General features: G+C 45.0%; 1 protein-coding gene across 1 annotated transcript in view; it reads right to left on the bottom strand.

Moving 5' to 3' along the window:
* Positions 1–12,711: 12,711 nt before the first annotated feature.
* The window catches only part of LOC137159677 (cytosolic phospholipase A2 zeta-like), a 40,535-nt gene continuing 31,144 nt past the window's right edge, over positions 12,712–22,102 (bottom strand). The window contains exons 17-20 of the mRNA XM_067558142.1: positions 20,072–20,266; positions 15,684–15,850; positions 14,189–14,375; positions 12,712–12,932 (exon numbers count right to left, since the gene is read on the bottom strand). Of these exons, the coding sequence (XP_067414243.1) occupies positions 12,712–12,932; positions 14,189–14,375; positions 15,684–15,850; positions 20,072–20,266 (770 nt within the window). The remainder of the gene's footprint in view (positions 12,933–14,188; positions 14,376–15,683; positions 15,851–20,071; positions 20,267–22,102) is intronic.

Raw genomic sequence — 22,102 nt, 5'->3', positions numbered from 1 at the left:
CCTGCGACATTGGCACCTTCTCTGGGTGGAGGTCGGGGCAGGGGCCAACAAGCTCCGTGCCACATGAAACACCTCCGTGTCAACAGCACCGGCAGGTGCAGAGACACCCTCCCACTCCCAGGAGTCGGGGTTGGTCCCTGGTCCACACTCACCTGGCGATTCAGCGGCAGTCAACGGGAGTTATGCAAACTACGCAGAGTAGCTTGCGTAACTCACGTTGACTGCACTGCTTTCCTACTGCACACTGTCTACACTGCGCTGCGCCGATGGGAACAACATTACGCTTCTCGAGGGGTTGTTTTACTCAGTCAACTTCCTGATCGATTGAGCGGGTCTACACTGACCGCTCAATCAATCCAGAAAGATCAATCTGGCGGCAGCGAATTTGCCACTGTCAGTATAGACGTGGTCTGGCTCTCTGTTTGGAGACATAGGCTCTGGTGGTGGCAAGCAAGTCTCCACTGTCTGACCTTGGTGTGGCCTCATGCTCGACCCCGTTTTCTTGGACAGTGCCTCGCTCTGCACACTGCTTTCGCTGCTTCTTCGACAGAGAGGAAGAAGTCCAGTGCCGAGGTGGGGCCGGCACGCTCTGCACCGATGCCACACCACACTTGGTACCGAGGTACAACGGGTTGGTTCGGAGGCCATTCTGAGTGCTGCCTCCACTAGTAAGGCTTTCAAGCTGATCTCTGTCTTTCTGAGTTTGAGGTCTGAAAGGTCTTACATATCTTGCATTTGTCCTTATGATGAGCTTCCCCCAGGCACTTTAGGCAACTATCATGGGGGTCGCTCAGTGGAAAGGCCTTCCCACAGGAAGCACAAGGTTTGAAGCCTGGTGACCAGGAATGCCCTGCTCCTGGCAAAGTCCCAGCTGGGACTATCCTAAGTGACTAACTACCACTATTAACAACACTTAAGGTCTAATCTACCTAACTAAGACAAACAACAAATGATTAAGAAGAAGAAAAGTGATTGAGAACACTTGTGATGCAAGTCGTAGCAGTTCCAGCAACTGTCACAGGCAGAAAGAAGAAATTGAGGGGGCGTAGGGCTGGCAGCGCCTCATATACCACAGCATGTGCTTGGGGCACCAGAGACAGCCCTTCAGATACTGCTAAAGGGAAAAAAGTTCCGGTAACTGTGCACAGAGGCGCACACACACCTACAATGAAATGGACATGAGCAAGCACTCGAAAAAGAACAGGTGGAGATAACCTGACAAGGACTAGAGAGGACATAGTAACAATCAAAGTATCACATTTGGTATAATAAGCTGCAATCACAGTTAAACCTCTATGCTTCAGCTTCCCCAATCTGGAAAATGAGGACAGTAATAATTATTTACTTCATAAGTGTGTTTTGAGAAAAAGTTTATTAATGAGTGTAAATCGCTTTGAGATCCTTGTATTGAAAATGCTCGGGAAGAGGCAGGACACAGGTTTTGTTCCCTATTGTTTCCCACTGCTCTAAGCAGACCTTGTGTACAATTTTTGGTACTTTAAGAACTGTTCTTTACACTAGGACTAAAGCCCCTTTAAAATAAATTCCGCAAGCAGGCCAAAATGCTAAGGGAGAATATTGCATGGCACACTAGGTTGACACATTTGCCCTTCACATTTTACACCTGCTGATCATAAGTAAAAGGTTTGTGTGGTTTCTATGTAGTGCCTATTTGTACATAGGAAAAAAATTCATAGTTCTGCACATTAGACATTACCAGCACTCTACATCCATCTACACTAGTCAGTCGTGAAGAGGAGCATTTTTCTTTCATCATAACTTATCACCACCTTCCAAAGTCAGGGACGTGTTCTAAAGCAACACCCTTGCAACAAGTTGTAATTTGCTGTTATACCTGTCAGTATAAACAGTGATGCATTGATGGATTACAATGAGAAAGATTTTTGCACACAAATCTAGGGGATAGGAAGTAGGATAATGCTTGGAAAAATTAGTAGATGCAGATGTTAAACTCAAAGGTGGAAAAATGGGCCCAGATCACAACACCAGAGAGGAATCTCCTAGTTTTGGACCCACTTGCAGAGTTGAATTTTGTGACTAAGGTTCACCTCTACCAACTACAGCAGCACAAGTTAAGTTCTGTCAGCGGAGATCATTTAAGCACAGACAAGTGTTTTAGCTCCTCCGCAGCCAGGAACTGTAATATCAAAATGTGTGCTAAACCATTTCCTTTTGCTGGGATTAATGAAAAACTCCACTTCACGGGGCATCTTGGAAATTTTTTCTTTGGTTTGTTTTCTTTTATCACTCACTCTGATTTTTGCTATGAGTTCCAGGGTTGAATCCAGAGTCAAAAGTAAAACAGCTGAAACAACCAAGATCTGCCTGTTTTAGTATCCACAAACAAGATTTACAGAGTTTATATCCAAAAATTACAAAATCAACCCATTTGCTGAAAGGTTCACGGAGCCTTGGCCAACTGACTGATGATAAAAATAAAAACAAAAACAAGGACACAGCTTCACGTGGACATGGACTGCATTACAACAACTTCACACAGCTCTAATGACAGCCCAGCAGAAGAGATTTATCAATCTCATCTTTCCCCATTCTTTATTCCACTGGCAGGATGAAACTGGCACCTGGGAAAATTATCCACACCGGGGATCTCCTGAGCCATTCAGGGGGACCCAATGCGGGCTTTCCCTGCAACACCAGCCCCTTCTCCCTCAGTGGAGGCCAGGGTGGAGGCGGCATAGGCAAGGCCAACAAGTCTCTTGCTGGCTGAAAGGCCTCCAGTGTTGACGGTACTGGCAGGTGTGGAGGAGCTCCTCCCCTTCCTGGAGTCGGGGGTGGCTCCCTGACTGGAGATGCCAGCTCCAGTGAATGGAGGTCTGTGGTCTGGCCCCAGTGCAGCTCCGTGCTCTTCCCCGCCTGTTTGGATGGTGCAGGGGAGTGTCCTCGCTCCAAGTGCTGCTTATAGTTCTTTGGTACCAGAGAAGATATGCGGTGTCGAGACACAGCCGGTACCAATGATGCATTCTGCACCAACCCCACACTCGGCACCGAGACGGAGTGGGTTGCCTCGGAGGCCGGACGAAGAGCTGCCTCCATGAGCAAGGCTTTCAAACGGATTTCTCTGTCCTTCTGAGTCCTCGGTTTGAAAGCCTTGCAGATCTTACACTTCTTGCGATGGGCTTTCCCCAAGCACTTCAGGCAGCTGCCGTGGGAACCGCTGAGCGAGAAAGCCTTCCCTCAGGAGGCACACGGCTTGAAGCCCGGTGACCGGGGCATGCCCCGGTCTCGGCTAAGTCCCAGCCAGGACTACCTTAGGTAATAACTGCCACTATTAACAGATACCTAATCTAACTATCTAAATAACAGACGTAACAACAAAGCAAGCAAAGTTCCAGCAATCGTCACAGGCGGAAAGAAGGAACTGAGGGGGCATAAGGCCGGCAGCACCTCATATACCGCAGCATGTGTACGGGGCTCCAGGGGGCACCGGAGCCGGCCTTATGGGAACTGCTAAGGGGAAAAAAGTTCTGGTAACTGTGCATGGAGGCGTGCACACACCTATAATGGAATGGACATGAGCAAGCACTCAAAGAAGAACACACAGCTTATAGTTCTTACATCATGCTAATCATAAGACAACACTTCTGTACCATAGGAAATACAGTCTCAACAGTCTGCATTCATTAGTGCATCCGAACTTGGAACTGGTTTGACATTTTCCCTCCCAAGAGCAATATTCATATTCCCAAAAGTCATAAAAATAAAATCTGGGTTACAGAAAATACTGTTAAACAGATAATCAAAGAAAAATATATTCTATTTTGTGAGTTTCATTGGATTTTATAAGTGCAGTCTTTAACATGTCACAGTCCTAATCAGTTTGGGATGGAGTGTATTACTAGTGCAAATAAAAGTCTGGATGGAGTTTAAAAAGTTGGCTATAGCCTATCGGAACCTGATTATTTTCAGATAATCACTATCCCTCAAAGCAAAAGAGGTACTTGTGCTGGATCCTCCTTAGTTTACAAGAGAAAGGGCTGCTGGCAGGATGCCCTCCATGCAGGAACTTTGGAATTTCTTTGCCTTGGTACACCAGTGAGTTTGTATTTAGTAACTTTCCAGTCATGTTGTAAAACCCACCTTCTCCTGTGCCCCATCCTTTCCAACTGTTTGGGGAGGCAGTGGGTAGAGGAAATGGAGGCTATTGCAAAAGGATTACTTGATAGTCTTGTGACACTGCTGAATGGCAAGTCAGTTATTACAAGAGCTTAACCATTTATGGTGACTATTCTCTTTTTTTTTTCCTACATAAGGTACCTCTGATATGATGCACATTGTTCAAATCTAAAAAAACAAATAAATATTAACGATGGGAAAAGATACAAGTCAGGAGAGCTGGACTCTGTCCTTGGCTCTGCTACAGATTCATTCACTGCATGACTTTGTACAAATCACCACCTTTGTGCCTTGGTTTCCCCAACTGTAAAAGTGACACTTGCCTCCCTCACATAAGTGTTGAAAAACACGATGGTATGTGAAGGTGTTGGGATCAGCACTGCAATGGGCAGTAGCCAAGCGTTACCTGTGCTGGTGCTATGAGCGGCCATGGTGTGCAGCACCATGGCAAACATGGTTGTAAGTGATCACTTATTTGTTACCTTGTTAATGCTTTGTGACCACAGTTCACAGTACATTCTCCTTCCAGGTTTCCAACCCTTAGAAGGCAAGAACACTGCACGCTTTCTCCTCTTGCAAAGAGTATCTGACTCAGACTGTACGAAGAGTTGCTCCAGAGAAGAGTGTATTTGGCACATATACTGTAAGCATGAAAAGTGCACTCTAGTTTTCCAACTGACATAAGGTTTACTTAAACACACAGCTTACATGGAGCACACAATCTGCAGGCACAGCATTGTCCTCTCAAAGAGCAGAAAGGAAGCCACAACTGAAAGTTGTATTCTAGTGACAGTATCACCACCAACATGGTATCATTCCTGCCATCTGATATAAATACCAGTGCCAGACTAACAATTTGGGCTGAAATTTCACATGCCAGATGTCTGCCTCAAGCTGGTTTTTTGCTTTCCCCACCACCCCCCGCCTCAGCTAACAAGGTCCAAGCTGTTTCCAAGAACAAGTTTAGAGAAAGCACGGTTGTTTTGTCCAGATCTTTAAAAAGTCTGTTGACCATGAAATTGAACAAGTGAATGTCCTGTACTTCAGGGATGTGAGGTTTGCCATCTTTATGAAAATCAGCCCAAATGCAATCAAGTTATAAACCTTTGAAAATAATTGCTCTTCACCCATGCTCAGCAGAGACTTGTTGGAAACTATGGAGATATTAGCTGTGCTCTAACTGCCCTGGACATGTTCCAGCCTGGGACTGGAGGAGCTAAGCAGGCCTTTTTCTGCAGTTACTGTGGCACCAGGCACACAAACTTAAAGTAGGGAGACCTGTTGTTTGTACTTCCCCCGCTGGCACCAAGGCACCTTGGAGTAGGAAACAGCCTGACACGCATGCAGACGGGACAAGATCTGGACCTGGGATTGGAAGGGAGTAGATTGGATCTGGGAATCTGGGAGGAAAAGTAAATAGGAGACTGAGATTGGAACTAGGAACCAGTGGGGGAGAGGAATGGGGTCTAGTGTAAACTGGGAGCCAATGGAGAGGGAGGTGGGGGAATGACATTCCCCTCTAATGCTGGTCCACATAGAGGATGACAAACTACTACTGCTATCAGTTACTCGGTTAGCTCAGTGGCAGAGATCTGTGCAGTGGGTGTAAAGATTTCAACCCTGATGACGACCCATGTGAAGGACAATCTGATTCCACATTTTGCAGTTTGTTTGTTTTTAATATGCAGGAAATTACTCACAAAAACTACATTAAAATAACATTTTGATTGCAAAGCCAATCACTCAGAAGTTAGGAAATGCCAAATATCCAGCCAATGCTACTTTAATTCACACCCCTTGTGCATATGCATTATGCACATTCTTTAATTACATGATCACATACCATTTTTTCTACCAACATCTGCCTCATTAAGTGCAAAGGCTGGATGGTGCTCAGGGGGAAAAATCAAGACTGTGCTATAAAAGATGCTGTTGAATGCTGGCTTAAATGATTAGACTCTATCCATGCTTCAGCCACAGAATTCTGATGCTCGACAAGTCTCTTAAAACAAACTACACACAGGGGGTCACAAATAGTGTGTTTCTCCTTTCCTGGGTGTCTGACTTGAGACCCTGGGGTCTGATTTGCAGAAATGCTGCACACTCACAGCTGCAACTGTAGTCAATTTGATCTGTACTTTGAATATATATAATGCTATCTAATGCTAAGTTCTTTGAAAAAACAGGTCCTAGGTATCTCAAATGGGGCAACCAATTTAATGGACACCTTTGTAAAATGAGGATAATTGCACCCCACACCTGACAGAGGTATTGTGAAGATAAATCATCAAATAATGTTTGTGAAGCACTCAGATACTACAGTGATGACCATTATAATAAAAAGCCCATGAGATAATTAATTCTGTCTTCAGAACAGGATTTGAACAGTGTGCAATCAATAAGATCCAATGCCACTCACTAAATAATGAGAAAAAATATTGAATTGCAGCTCATTAAATGAGCACCATCCATCCTGTGGACTGAATGAGGCAGAGGTCCCATGGAAAAAAAATGGAATGAGATCATGTACATTAAAGACTACCATAAAGCAGGCCTACAAAAGGGCCAAATTAAGATTTCACAGGCAACCTTAGTTATCATTTCTTAACTTTTGAGTGCTTGTCTTTACAAACTTCTTGTTCCTTTAACTTAGTCTTGTGTGTGCAATATATATAGATACACCCAAATAGTCAAACAGATCATCAAAATAAATTAATACAACATAACAATTGCTGTAATTGGGGTGGGTTTGATGAAACAAACATGCAACAAAGGATCCCATACAAACAGCTTTGCTCTAATTAGCAAGCACCAGTTGTGACAGATTAAGAGCCCATCAACAAATGAGTGCACAAATAAAATGGTTTTCCATCCACTGATTCCTGCAGTCTGATTTCCTGCCTTGGTCCCTAGTGCTACCAAACCTGTTTATCTTCCACTGCTGTAAAGAAAGCAGGTGCGTACAGAAAAGCAAGATCCCTGGAGTGCAGATTTTTATATTATATTTGAGCAGTACACCCTAGTGGACAGAGCACTGGACTGAGACTCAGGAGACCTGGGTACTACTGCTGGCTCTGTTACTGGCCTTGGGCAAGTCAAGGCCCCTTTTCGTCTCAGTTTCCCTACCAGTAAAATGGGGATAATGATACTGCCTCTTCCTTATAACTTACCTTTGACCAGAAGGCACTTAAACTGGAAGAGGGGGAACTATCATTAAGCTGAACGAGCAAACAGTAAAGAAAAAATCCACCACTTTGAACCATGTGGCCTAAAAAGAGGCATGTTAGCAAAATTATTTTTGTTTAATTAAACGGAAATTGCAAAATATACTTGTCTTTACAGAAATTATGCAGTAAAATGTTCATGAAAAGTTACAACTCCACTCTGATCTTCTTAGAAAGGGATATCAAACTTCCTGTCATGACAGTTCAAATACACAATCGGTACATTCAGTTCAAAGTAAACACCATACATGTGAATAGTGGCTATTCCCCAAAAAACTTTGTTTTGATTAGACATGCCCTGACTGAAAATTAGTTTCTTTTTCTTAAACACTCCCTCTGTAAAGTGAGGTAATTCCACACCACAATATAGCAGCAGCACTTGTGAATAAATAAAATGAACATCATTTAGTAGTTGCACCTATCTCAAGCACTAGCTGCATCACATTATTCCTCTAAAACACACACTTTAACAAATCCTAATAAAATTCTAAACAAGGCCTTAACTCAAATATCTTAAAACAAAAAATCTACCCATCTGTAGAAAAATGGCCTCCCTTCTTCCTCCCAGCAAAAGCCTAAGAAAATAGGTGAGTTCTTGCAGCATCTGAAGATGCCCAATTCCAGACTCTGGTGAACCAAGTTGCAGAAGCAGGAGGAAGCAATTTCCAGAGCCAAGGATCCTTTCCTGAATTTTATTAGGAAGTTGATAGAGCAATTGCTCAGGTATCACACAAGGAGAGGCAGTCTCTGAAGTTGCTAGGACCAAACTATCTAGGGTTTTACAGGTCAAAATCAACACTTTAGTTTAAATACTATTAACATGCAGCAGATTTAAAAAGGAACTCCTTTTGGCATAGCCTGAATTAGGTTTTGTAGAGGAATGTGCCCACTTTATCCAATCCTTGAACAGAAGAATCTCTGCCAACAAACCAGATCTTTCTCCGTGACTTGGCACAGTTCCTGATTGGATTTTTACTAACATCTCACTTCTGGCAACCTGGCTTCAAATCCTAAATGGGTCACAATTCAAAAGAGGAGTTTTGTGGCCTTAACCAATCCAGTCCCCAGTGTTCATTTTCTACATCACCCTTCTTCTCTGCAGAGGTCCATAACTGAAAACATGCATCATCATATCAGGATTGAGGAGGATTGTTACACCTCACATAAGCATCCCTAGAACCCCACACTACCAGAACTTTGATGAATCTGTGACTGTGCTGAACATCAAGAAAGGAACTCCTTTCCTCTCACAACATACCTAGTTTCTTATTACTGGACACTTGGCAATGAAAGACAATTATCATCTCATTGGGCTTTACAACCTACATAAGAACATAAGAATGGCCATACTGGGTCAGACCAATGGTTCATATAGCCCAGTATCCTGTCTTCTGACAGTGGCCAGGTGCTTTAGAGAGAATGAATAGAAGAGGTAATCATCAAGTGATCCATCCCATTGCCCATTCTCAGTCTCTGGCAAACAGCAATCCCCACCTATCCCGGCTAATAGCCATTGATGGACCTATTCTCACATGATCTAGTTCTTTTTTGAACCCTCTGATAGCCTTGGCCTTCACAACATCTGCTGGCAAGGAGTTACATAGGTTGACTGTGCATTGTGTGAAGAAATGCTTCATTTTGTTTGTTTTAAACCTCCTACCTATTAATTTCATTTGAGGGCCCCTAGTTTTTGTGTTATGAGATGGAGTAAATAACACTTCCTTATTTAATTTCTCCACACTAGTCATGACTATTTAGACCTCTATCATATCCCCCCTTAGTCATCTCTTTTCCAAGCTGAAAAGTCCCAGTCTTATTACTCTCTCTTCAAATGGAATTTTTCCATACCCCTATTTTAGTTGCCCTTTTCTGTGCCTTTTACATCTTTTTTGAGATGGAGTGACCACATTTGCACACAGTATTCAAGATGTGGGCACACTGTGGATTTATATAGAGGCAATATAATATTTCTGTCTTATTATCTATTCCTTTCCTAATGATTCCCAACATTCTGATAGCTTTTTTGACTGCTGCTGCACATTGAGAGGATATTTTCAGAGAACTATCCACAATGACTCCAAGATCCCTTTCTTGAGTGATAATAGCTAATTTAGACCCCATCATTTTATATGTATAGTTGGGATTATGTTTCCTAATGTGCATTGCTTTGCATTTATCAACACTGATTTTCATCTGCCATTTTGTTGCTCAGTCACCTAGTTTTGTGACATGCCTTTGTAACTCTTCGCAGTCTGCTTTGGACTTGACTATCTTGAATAGGTTTGTATCATCTGTAAATTTTGTCACCTCACTGTTTACCCCTTTTTCCAGATCATTTATGAATATTGTGACAGGGGCTACCAGAGGGTGGTAGAAGGATGCTATGTGAGCCGAAGAACAACCAAGGCCCTGTTCCCCTAGCAGCTGCCCAAGGGTTCCTGCAGGCTGATTAGGGCCAGCTGAGGCCAGGGTCAGCTGAGACCAATTAGGGTCAGCTAAGGGTCAAGATCAGCTGAGACCAATTAAGGACTGCCTGGGAGCAGATATAAGCCTTGGCCAGCCAGGCAGGGGGGCTTTTGAAGTTTGGAGGTCTGGAGCTTTGGAGAGTGGGAGAAGGAGAAGTAGAACTGTGAGTGGCAGGAGCCAGGGGAAAGCAGGGGCTTGCCCGTTGGAGTGGCTACTTAGCCCCAACGAAGACCAGGGTAGGGAAGCAGCCCAGAGAGAAGTCTTACACAGTGCCTTAGAGCAGCAGCCAGCCACTGCTGTCAGCCAGGGTCTCTGGGCTGGTGCCCGAAGAAGAGGGTGGGCTCGGACACTCCCTACCCCAACCTTAGAACCTAAGGTCCCGAGGGCACTGCTCAACCTGTGAAGGCCTGAAGGAAGATGAGGCAGAAGCGAGGCAGCCGCCATCTTAAGATGGATGGGAGCCTGGGCAGCCATTTTGTGCCCACCACACTGAAAAAGCACTCGGCCCACTGGAAAGTGTAGGCCCCTTAAAGAAAGAGGGAGGCGACCTAGTGACGGAGGATGTGGAGAAAGCTGAGGTACTCAATGCCTTTTTTGCCTCTGTCTTCACAGACAAGATCAGCTCCCAGACTGCTGTACTGGGTGGCACAGAATGGGAAGGAGGCAAACATCCCGCAGTGCTGAAGGAACAGGTTCAAGACTATTTAGAAGGATTGGACATTCACAAGTCCATGGGGCCGGATGCAATGCACCCGAGGGTGCTGAGGGAGTTGGCTGAGGTGATTTCAGAGCCATTGGCTATTATCTTTGAAAGCTCGTGGCAACAGGGGGAGGTCCCTGAGGACTGGAAAAAAGCAAATATAGTGCCCATCTTCAAAAAAGGGAGGAAAGAGGATCCGGGGAACTACAGACCGGTCAGCCTCACCTCAATCCCTGGAAAGATCATGGAACAGGTCCTTAAGGAATCCATTTTAAGGCACTTGGAAGAGAGGAAGGTGATCAGGAACAGTCAACACGGATTCACCAAGGGAAAGTCATGCCTGACCAACCTGATTGCTTTCTATGATGAGGTGACTGGCTCTGTGGATGTGGGGAAGGCGGTGGATGTGATATACCTTGACTTTAGCAAAGCTTTTGATACGGTTTCTCACAGTATTCTTATCAGCAAGTTAAAGAAGTATGGGTTGGATGAATGGACTATAAAATGGATAGTGAACTGGCTAGAGCATAGGGCTCAACGAGTAGTGATCAATGGCTCCATGTCTAGCTGGCAACCGGTCACAAGCGGAGTTCCCCAGGGGTCGGTCCTGGGGCCGGTTTTGTTCAACATCTTTATTAATGATCTGGAGGATGGGGTAGATTGCACCCTCAGCAAGTTTGCGGACGACACTAAGCTGGGGGGAGTGGTAGATACCCTGCAAGGTAGGGATAGGATACAGAGTGACCTAAACAAACTGGAGGATTGGGCCAAAAGAAATCTAATGAGGTTCAACAAGGACAAGTGCAGAGTCCTCCACTTAGGAAGGAAGAATCCCATGCACAGCTATAGACTGGGGACCAACGAGCTGGGCAGCAGCTCTGCAGAAAAGGACCTGGGGGTAACGGTGGATAAAAAGCTGGATATGAGTCAGCAGTGTGCCCTGGTTGTCAAGAAGGCTAATGGAATATTGGGCTGCATTAGGAGGGGCATTGCCAGCAGGTCACGGGAAGTGATTATTCCCCTCTATTCGGCATTGGTGAGGCCGCATTTAGAATACTGTGTCCAGTTTTGGGCCCCCCACTACAAAAAAGATGTGGACAATTTGGAGAGAGTGCAGCGGAGGGCAACCAAAATGATTAGGGGGCTGGAGCACAGGACTTATGAGGAGAGGCTGAGGGAACTGGGCTTGTTTAGTCTGCAAAAGAGAAGAGTGAGGGGGATTTGATAGCGGCTTTTAACTACCTGAAAGGGGGTTCTAGGGAGGATGGGGCTAGGCTGTTCTCGGTGGTGGCAGATGACAGAACAAGGAGCAACGGTCTCAAGTTGCAGGGGGAGGTCTAGGTTGGACATTAGGAAAAAGTTTTTTACTAGGAGGGTGGTGAAGCATTGGAATGGGTTACCTAGGGAGGTGGTGGAATCTCCATCCTTACAGGTTTTTAAGCTGAGGCTTGACAAAGCCCTGGTTGGGATGATATAGCTGAGGTTAGTCCTGCTTTGAGCAGGGGTTGGACTAGATGACCTCCTGAGGTCCCTTCCAACTCTAATATTCTATGATTCTATGATTCTAACACGAAGGCCACCCTACCACAACATGTTGAATAGTATTGGTCCCAGTACAGACCCATGCAGGACCACTATTTACCTCTTTCTGTTCTGAAAACTGACCATTTATTCTTACCCTTTGTTTCCCATCTTTTAACCAGTTACTGATCCAGGAGAGGACCTTCCCTCTTATCCCATGACTGCTTATTTTGCTTAAGAGCTTTTGTTAAGGGATCTTGTCAAAGGCTTTCTAAAAATCTAATTACACTATATCCACTGGATCACCCTTGTCCACATGCTTGGTAACCCCCTCAAATAATTCTAGTAGATTGGTGATGCATGATTTCCCTTTATAAAAACCATGCTGACTCTTCCCCTATAAATTGTATTCATCTATGTATCTGAAGCAGAGTACAACAGTGTTGGGAGGAGGAAGTAGTGAGAGGAAGAGAGAGTTCTCCACAGTTGTGATGTATGTTTTCAGTGTGACATGTAGGAAATTTAACTGTACTTCTTCCATTCAAATGAAGGTAGCTTGCAGCTACCATATCCTTGAGCATTCCTATTTGAACCATATGCCTTTGGTGCATTGCAGTCCATCCATGTCCTATGCCAAGAAGGTTTTCATTGCCTGTTGCCCTTCTTCAGCTTCCTCCTGCTCAGAGCCAAATTCAGGGCTTTTAGGAGTGAGTCCTTGTTGTTCAGAACATTGTAGCAGTTCACTTCCACCAGCCTGTCAAAGTCATAGTGCTCAAAGGTGAAGTTTAGCGTGCGATAAGGAGAGTCTTTTCCCACAATGACAAAGTCACCAAAGGATTTCTCATCTTCTGACTCACGTTCTACTCCTACAGCAAGAGAAAAATAAACTGTGAAAGTCTTCCTAGAAGGCTTTAATTGAATCACCAATGAAGGTAACATATCAATAAGCAGATTTTGACTTTTAGCCACTCTCCTGGTCAGGATTGCATGAGAAGAGATTTCAGCACCCTCCCCGTAGGATCACAATACTTGGGCTTTCAAGCTTTGAGCCACAATACTGTCTCCACTTTATACTTTCACCACCATCCAAAAACACAGTTTAAAGAGACAACATGTGTTTTTCTGTAACAGATCACAACATGGTACACTACAGTGTTAAGCTAAAATTCTGGAGGTGAGAAATACTAAAGTAACTCCAAGGTAGCAAAGTTAATTCATCCTGGAAGGGACTGCCTGCATTAGGATAAAAGGTGTGTTTTTAAAACATATTTTTAACACCCTAATGTAGATGGGCCACTTGGCCTTTAACACGTGTTAGCTGGTCAAGGTGGATCCTAAATATACAAAAAGGCTCCCACACTTTCTACTGTAACTAAACTTAATTTTAAAATGAGTAACGGGGTCCTATGAGTAAAAAGATGTTTCAGGTTCTCAGATAGAAAAATTTCAGAGAATTCCTAAATTATAAGGCTTGAGGCAAAGCTAAGTGATTGTATTTCAAACCTCTTTATAATTCATACAAAAAGGATGGATAGACTATAGAAAAGATAAACCCCAGAAATATTAGTTCACGTCTATATCTAGCCATTATATGTGGCAGAACTAGTTGGCAGGGAAGGGATTGGTTCATAAAAGAACAAATAATTGTCTACTTACATTCCCCCACACTTTTAAATAGCTTTTGGGACAGCCCCATTATTCCCCTGACCAAAATGAAACTTTTGTTGCTCTTTCTGTAAAAAGGTAACAGAGCTCAATCGCTTACAGGGAACTAGGTAAGGGAAATATATGATATTTTATGGTTAGAGAGACAAGATGGTGAGGTAATATCTCTTATTGGTAATATTTGGTCTTTTTTTTTTTTAAATCTTTTATTCTTCAGATCAGGCCCAAGATCTGAGGAAGAGCACTGTGTAAGCTTGAAAGCATGACTCTCTCACCAACAGAAGCTGGTCCAATAAAAGCTATTTCCTCATCCACCTTGTCTCTCTAATATCCTGGAACGAACACAGCTACAACTGCATACATTTTATGGCTAGGAAAGGTCAGTCAGTCATGCATTCTGTCTGGCTAATCATACCCAAATACCTTAATCACAGGATCTTGAAACACACTCCCTTACCCGGTGCCTTGTATTTCCGGAATGTGTCATTCACCAGTGGGAAGTGAAGCACTATGGGAGCCTTTGGGTTCTCATGATCCACAAACATGTAACACTCTTTTGGCTTCTTCTCATCTTCCTCACTCAAGATGATTTGTGGAAAGGGAATTTCCAATTCTTCACAATATTTCTGAGTCAACTGTAAAACCTATGGTCACAGAACAAAAGTCAGGTCCTGTTTTATCCAATGAAACACAGAAAAATAGAAATTTTCCTCCTAATGATTATATTTACGGCACAACTATGATTAAAATATTAGAAAATATTTAATATTTGTAATTGACTTCTGTCATGTGGTAAATATTTTATAAAACAGAGACTGCATGGTTTAAATCATGAATATGGGAACTTTTTCATTTACTTCCTCTGTGACCTAGAGCAAGTCATTTAACCTTTCTTCCTCCATTTCCTCATCTGTAAAATGGTGATAAGCTACCTCACAGGGATATTGTGAAAAATAAGTACATATTTTTCAAGTGCTGTAAATGTACTGACATCCTGAGTCTTATTACATTTAACAAGGTTTTAAAAACACTTTCGTAATATATTTTAAACACAAATGTTAGTCAGTCACACAGCCAAACCTATAGTTAAGCTTGAAAGGAGTGCATTCAGATTTCTAACTTTGCTAAAAACAAATAAAATGCTTCTATAATTAAAACTCAAAAACTACAAAGAAGAAAAAAGTTAACAGTATATCCTATGATGGGTTTGTAGACAAGTAACATACGGTGTTGTGGTCACCTTTTTCTGGCACTAAAAGAAGAAGTTGACTACAGAATGACAAGGTGTGTCTAATATTAGGATTTTATTACAGAATCTGATAGATATCAGTTTCTGTAGAGATATTTTGAACAACTAGACTTTTTGGTGCTAGGGCAAATATTAAAATAAATAAAAATAAAAATATTGGAAATAACTTATCTCCCTCAAAATACACTACAAATTAAAATTGAAACCTTTCAAGATTATATATATATTGAATTTGACTATCAGCACACAGTATTTTGTGAACACGTTTGTATACAGCATAAAGAGCCTACTATTAGCACTAAAAAAAATAAAAATCACTGCCCCCTTCATCTTCCCACCTAAAAATGCCTTCTACTAGATGCAATAAGAATATGCAATTGTGTGCCACAAGTCTTAGACTGCTAAAGGAGATTCACCTTTAGGTAAAATGATAAGGGCCTATACTTTTTAAGCAGAAAGATTGGCATTCCACCACCACTGTCACTGTGAAGTTCCACGTGTGAAGTTCATGTTGTGACATGAAGTTCACAGTGAATTGCATGATGTGACAACTGAAGTCTTGAGTGGCCTTAGATTTATTACAATATGTCCTACTCCATGAGACACTATATTCAAACATCTTGGACTGATCCATGTTATCATAAAAAAATATATATGTTTCCATGTTTCTTTCCCTGTCTAACACTGCTCAGTTGTGTCTCACCTCAAATGGGGCTTCCCAAGAATAGTTAAATGACAGGATGACATCCACATCTCTCTCTGGCTGGACCACCAAGGGAAAGGGAGAGTTGATAGAAAAACCACCATCCACCAAGTACAGGCTGTCTTCCATGGGAGTCAGCTGATTGGGAAAGGCATCCAGGTGTGTACCTGAAAGACCCCAAGAATAACATCACAGTTACCAAAAAGATAAGAAAACTTTGGAAATGAGGAAATGAAGTAACCACTGAGATCTTAAGGAGAAACCTCTAATACTTGTTCTATACTCCCACACTAAAATCAGACCTGCACTCTGGATATTCAGGAAGCAAAGAAGAAAAAACAGGGTTACTTACCAGTAACTGTTGTTCTTCGAGATGGGTTGCTCATATCCATTCCAATATAGGTGAGTGCGTGCCCTGTGCACTGGTTCCTGGAACTTTTTTCCCCTTAGCAAGCCCCGTAGGGCTGGCTCAGGCACCCCCTGGAGTGCCGCGCCCATGCCGCGGTATATCAGGTGCTGCCAGCCCTGCAGGCCCTCAGTCCCTTCTTTCTGCCGACTCCGACAGCGGGGATGGAGGGTGGGTGTGGAATAGATATGAGCAACACATCTCGAAGAACAACAGTTACTGGTAAGTAACCCTGTTTTCTACTTCGAGTGATTGCTAATAGCCTTTCCAATATAGGAGATTAAATAGCCATACCTTGGAGGTGGATAGGAGTCAGCGTCTAGCTGCTACTCATCAGCACGGCTCTGCCGAAGCCCACAGCCTCTCTCGCCTGCTGCACGATGGCGTAGTGGGACGTGAAGGTGTGGACCAACGACCAGGTAGCTGCCTTGCAGATGTCCTGCAGGGGCACTCTCTCCAGGAAGGCCGCTCTCCTGTGCTGACCAGAGCCCCTGGGTGCTGAGGTCGCTGCTGATTTGGGCCCCCCACCCCACATCCGAGGCATCCGATCAGAGTTATTGATGGTGCCAAGTCTCTGAAGGGAACACTCCTCAATACCTTCCCTGTGTCCCTCCACCAATCCATGGAGGTCAGTACCTGAGTGGGAACCGTGACCACTCTGTTCAACGAGTGCCTGGCGGATGCATACACCGAGGCCAGCCACGCCAGAAGAGGCCTGAGTTTGAGGCGAGCAAGCCTCACCACGTACGTACAGGCTGCCATGTGTCCCAACAGCTGAAGGCAATGCCTGGCTGTCGTCATGGGGGACCTGTGGAGATTGTCTATTATGGCAGCCATCGCCTCGAAGCAAGGTTGTGGGAGGAAGGCTCTCGCCTGGGTGGCATCCAGGGTGGCCCCGATGAAGTCTATGCGCTGCACCGGGTGACAGTAGACTTCTGCTCATTGATGAGCAGCCCCAGTCTGGTGCATGTCACACAGGTGAGTGTCAGGCTGTTCCTCACGTGGGCCCTGGACCTGCCCCGGATCAGCCAGTTGTCCAGGTAGGGGAAGATCTGGACCTCTCTGCGGCGCAGGTGTGCTGCCACCACCGCCATACGCTTTGTAAATACCCTGGGGGTGGACGAGAGGCAAAGGGCAGGGTCAAAAACTGGAAGTGGCAGCCAGCTACCACAAACCGGAGGAAACTTTTGTGCCAGGGGAGGATGGAGATGTGGAAATATGCATCTCTTAAATTGAGGGCAGCGTACCAGTCCCCTGGATCCAGAGCGGGAATAATGAAGGCTAGGGAAACCATACAGAACCTGAGATGTCATAAATTTGTTCAGACGGTGGAGATCTAAAATGGGCCTCAGGCCCCCCTTCGCCTTGGGAATGAGGAAATATCATGAGTAGAACCCCTTTCCTGTGAAGAAACTTCTTCCACAGCCTCTCAGAGGAGGAGCGAGTTCACCTCCTGTATGAGGAGTTGCTCGTGAGAGGGGTCCCTGAAGAGGCACGGGGTAGGGGGAGACTCTGGGGGGAAGGCCGTGAGTTGAAGGGCATAGCCCCTACGGACTACACCGAGGACCCAACAGTCTGAGGTGATGTTCTGCCACTCGGTGTAGTACGGCCTGAGTCTGTGGGCAAACAGGGTTGGATCCAATGGGACGGTAAGAGTGCCACCCTTAGGCGCACCATCAAAATTGGTGCTTGTTGTTGTGCCCCTTGGACGGGCCTTGTTGGGAGCCCGTCGAGGACCCTTGGCAGTCATGCCGGTTAGGTTGTCTATACCGGTCCCGACCCCTCCTGGGTTGAGGGGGTCTGGGAGGTGGTCTAGGGGCAGGTTGCGGCTGGCGTTGGGCCTGCGGGCAAGACTGACACCTCAAGGCCTGAGGGGTGTAAAGCCCTAGAGATTTTAATGTAGCCCTGGAGTCTTTTAGGGCATGCAGTTTGTCATTAGTTTTTTCAGAGAAGAGGCCAGTGCCATCGAAAGGCAGGTCCTGGATGGAGTGCTGGATCTCTGGAGATAGATCCAATGACAAGAGCCAGGAACACCGCCATATCACAATGGCCGAAGCCATGGCTCTGCTGGCGGTGTCTACCGCATCACTGGCCATCTGTAAGGCCGCCCCTGCCACTGCAGCACCTTCCTCGATCACCGTGGCAAAGTCCACTGCCTGGTCCTGTGGCAATCTCTGAGCGAACCTCTGCAAGGAGGACCAGAGATTCAGGTTGTATCTGCCGAGGAGCGCCTGATGATTGGCGATCCTCAGCTGCAGGGCCCCCGTAGAATAGACCTTGCGGCCAAAAAGGTCTAATTTTTTGTAATCTTTATTCTTGGGGGTATTGCCCTGGGACCCCTGCCTCTCTCATTGGTTGGCGGCATCAACAACGAGAGTTCCCGGGGCAGGGTGGGTGTACAAATACTCAAACCCTTCCGCGAGGACATGTATTTCTTCTCGGCGCCCTTGGATGTAGGGGCAACCGAGGCAGGGGTTTGCCAGAGGGTCTTGGCCAGCTTCAAGATCTTCTCACATGTACTGGCAGGGCAACTCTGGATGGCCCTGCTGACCCCAACACACCAAAGAGGGGATCCTCCTCCTCAGATAGCTCCTTGAGTTCCAGCTTTAAATTACTGGCCACCCTTCTCAGCAGCTCCTGGTGTGCTCGGAAGTCTGGCAGGGGTGTTCTATGGTCCCTAGTGGCCGCATCGTCAGGGGAAGAGGAGGAGGATTGTGGAAGGGGGCCCATGGAGGGACCCTCCCCAGGGTCCAATTCCTCCTCTGAGGAATGGCCCTTGTCCGGCTGCGTGCCGGGGATCTAGACCAGTGCCGAGCGCGTTCAGTCTCGTTGGGTACTGGGATCCGCGCCTGGCTGCATGCCAGGGATCTGGACCGGTGCCGTGATGGACTCTGTGCTGAGGTGCTAGAGCTGGAACTGCGACCCCATGCGAGGCAGAACTGTAACGGCATCGCCTCTTGCGTGAACATCTTGACCACCCTCGATGCTGCGGTGTCGAGGAGCTCGACGACTCGGTATCGGAGCTGGGAGTGGAGCCCGCACTCTCTACCCTCCGCGACCGTCTGGGGGGAGACTTCGATTCCTGTCTCTGCCACCCACCGGGGCCACCCAGTGCGGGTTTACCCCGAGATACCGGTCCCTGCGCCCTCGGCAATTTGCCCAGGAATCAGGGGAGGCTCCCTGCGGGGAGATGCACAACTCGCATGCTGTGGAGATTACTCCAGCACCTGCATCTCCTGACTCCCCCCCAGCCAGGTGGGCGGTGCAGGGGAGTCCTGGCGCGCGGTGTCCTGCCGCTTCTTCCTTTTTGGCACTGAGTGTGTTGACATCGGCCATGAGGGTCACTCACGGGAAAATCCTTGCCGCAGGCAGCACAGGCTTTGAAGCCGGTTGATCCAGGCATGGCCCAGCCTCAAGCCCCTGAGAGCTATCTATCTAACTACTTAACGTCTAACAACTATGCTACTTAACAACTAATTAACAGTTCACTTATCTAACCACAATGAAACAAAGGGGATGCTACTTGCAAAAGCAAGAGGCAGACAATCCAGGATCCGTCACAAGCGGAAAGAAGGAACTGAGGGCCCACAGGGCCGGTGGCACCTGATATACCGTGGCATGGGCGCGGCACTCCAGGGGGCGCCCGAGCCGGCCCTATGGGGCTTGCTAAGGGGAAAAAAGTTCCGAGAACCAGTGCATGGGGCGTGCACTCACCTATATTGGAATGAATATGAGCAATCACTTGAAGTAGAACAGGTCTATATCACCAGCTAGGTCAGGTATTATTTCATAGCCAACAAGAATTCCAATTGCACCAAGTTCTCTGCTGCTGGTATAAATTGGCAGCATTCCATTGACTTCAATGGAGCTGTTCCAAACTTACACTAGCAAAGAGTTTGGCCCAAAACTCTGAAGTTGTGCATGATTTTAAAATATTAACAGAATATCCCAAACACAGTCTGATCTATTTCACAATGGCTACCTTTCCAGGCCACAAAATTCTTGTTGTTGACATAATCCTTGTGAAGATACAAGCCTTTCATGAAGTTGAAGGTTTCCCCAGAGGTGACACGGGACTTGAAGAAATCCTGGAAAATTTGTAATAATGGTCCCCCTGGTATAACCAGACGAGTCTTTAACCAAGTGGGGTCCCGCAAATGGAATCTTCTGCAATCATCTACAACACAAGCCATAAAGATCAGAATTTATTTAAAAGCACGCTCATTCAAGCCTACCATTTCAAGATACTCATCTTTTCACAAATGAATGTTCAATCTATTGTCATAAGACGGGTTTTTTCCCCTGAATACGTGAACACTGTAAAAATATATTAGAATGAGGTCCAAATTAACTGAGTCTATACTAAAGTTTCATCATTTAGGATGACTTTCAAGTCTCACTCACGAGTCGTGTAACCATCCCAAACTCATACCAGTGAAAACTGTCACCATATGACACCATGGGTATGTTCTCACATGGGGACAACAGTCACTATAAATACTGAACATTTACTACAGTATTTCTTAGAGTTACAAATGAAAAACAGTGTAGTGAAATCTAATACTATGGTACAACAAATGCATAGGATGGTCTTTCTACCTAGCTATTGAAGATACTTCTATATCCCCCATCACCATAGTTTCTGAGCACCTCACAATCTTTAATGTATTTATCCTCACAGCACCCCTTTGAGATAGAGAATTACTATTAACCCCCATGCACAGACACAGAACTGAGGTCCAGAGTGACTTTCCCAATGTTAGAGGGAAAGTCCACGGCCAAGAAAGGAATTGAACCCAGGTCTCTCAAGTCCTAGGCTAGCACACTAACCACTAGACCTTCCTTCTCTTTGTGGTTAGATACTGGACTGGGTCTCAAAAGACATGGGTTCAATTCCCAGATCTTCCATCAGCCTCCTAGATGATCTTGGACAAGTCACTTAACCTCTCTACACTTCTGTGCCACAGGTCCCCATCTATTAAACAGGAGTAACAATATCTTCCTACTGCCCAGGGGTTTTGCAAAATATTGTAGTCATGGGAACCATGTAAGATGGGAGGTTAGGAAGGAAGAGAGAAGTTAATGGTGACCGTTATTATTTAATCTACTGCGTTAATATACGCCACATTGCTGAAAGAAACTACATGATAGAGTGGAATACAGCATTAGAGAGATTGTGTTAAAGGCACCATAATAGAAGCTCAATTTAAATGTATATTCCCAAATTAAAGAACATAGTAAGAGGACCAAAAAAGTACCACCGAAGATAAAAAACTAAAAGAAATAGTTAGAGGCAAAAAGGCATCCTTTAAAAAGTGGAAGTTAAATCCTATAGAGGAAAATAGAAAGGAGCATAAAGTCCGGCAAATAAAGTATAAAAATATAATTAGGAAGGCCAAAAAAGAATCTGAAGAACAGCTAGCCAAAGACTCAAAAAGTAACAGCAAAAAATGTTTAAGTGTGTTAGAAGCAGGAAGCCTGCTAAACAACCAGTGGGGCCACTGGATGATCAAGATGCTAAAGGAGGAAGATAAGACTATTGCGGTCAAACTAAATGAATTTTTTTGCATTGGTCTTAAAGGCTGAGGATGTGAGGGAGATTCCCAAACCTGAGCCATTCTTTTTAAGTGACAAATCTGAGAAACAGTCCCAGAATGAGGTGTCAGTAGAGGAGGTTTTGGAACAAATTGATAAACTATAAGAAGTCACCAGGACCAGATGGTATTCATCCAAGAGTTCTGAAGGAACGCAAAAATGAAACTGCAGAACTATGAAGTGTGGTACATAACCTATTGTTTAAATCAGCCTCTGTACCAGATCACTTGAGGATAGCTTCTTATGTTTTTAAGAGTTAACTATCCAGCCCAACTGAGCCTCCTCTGGCCTTGGAAATTCCACAGGACTTTTTAAATTTTGGAGTTATATTAATGTGTTGTGTGATCATTCTAAAGAGAGACCTCTTAAATAACCCAGTTTTTAAGAAATACTGACTATTTATAGGGTACTGACCCCC

Source organism: Emydura macquarii, unplaced genomic scaffold, assembly GCF_026122565.2.
Source record: "Emydura macquarii macquarii isolate MOO-44397 ecotype Brisbane River unplaced genomic scaffold, CSIRO-AGI_Emac_v2 contig_1876, whole genome shotgun sequence".
NCBI lineage: Eukaryota > Metazoa > Chordata > Testudines > Chelidae > Emydura > Emydura macquarii.
This window is presented reverse-complemented; position numbering and strand designations above follow the sequence as displayed.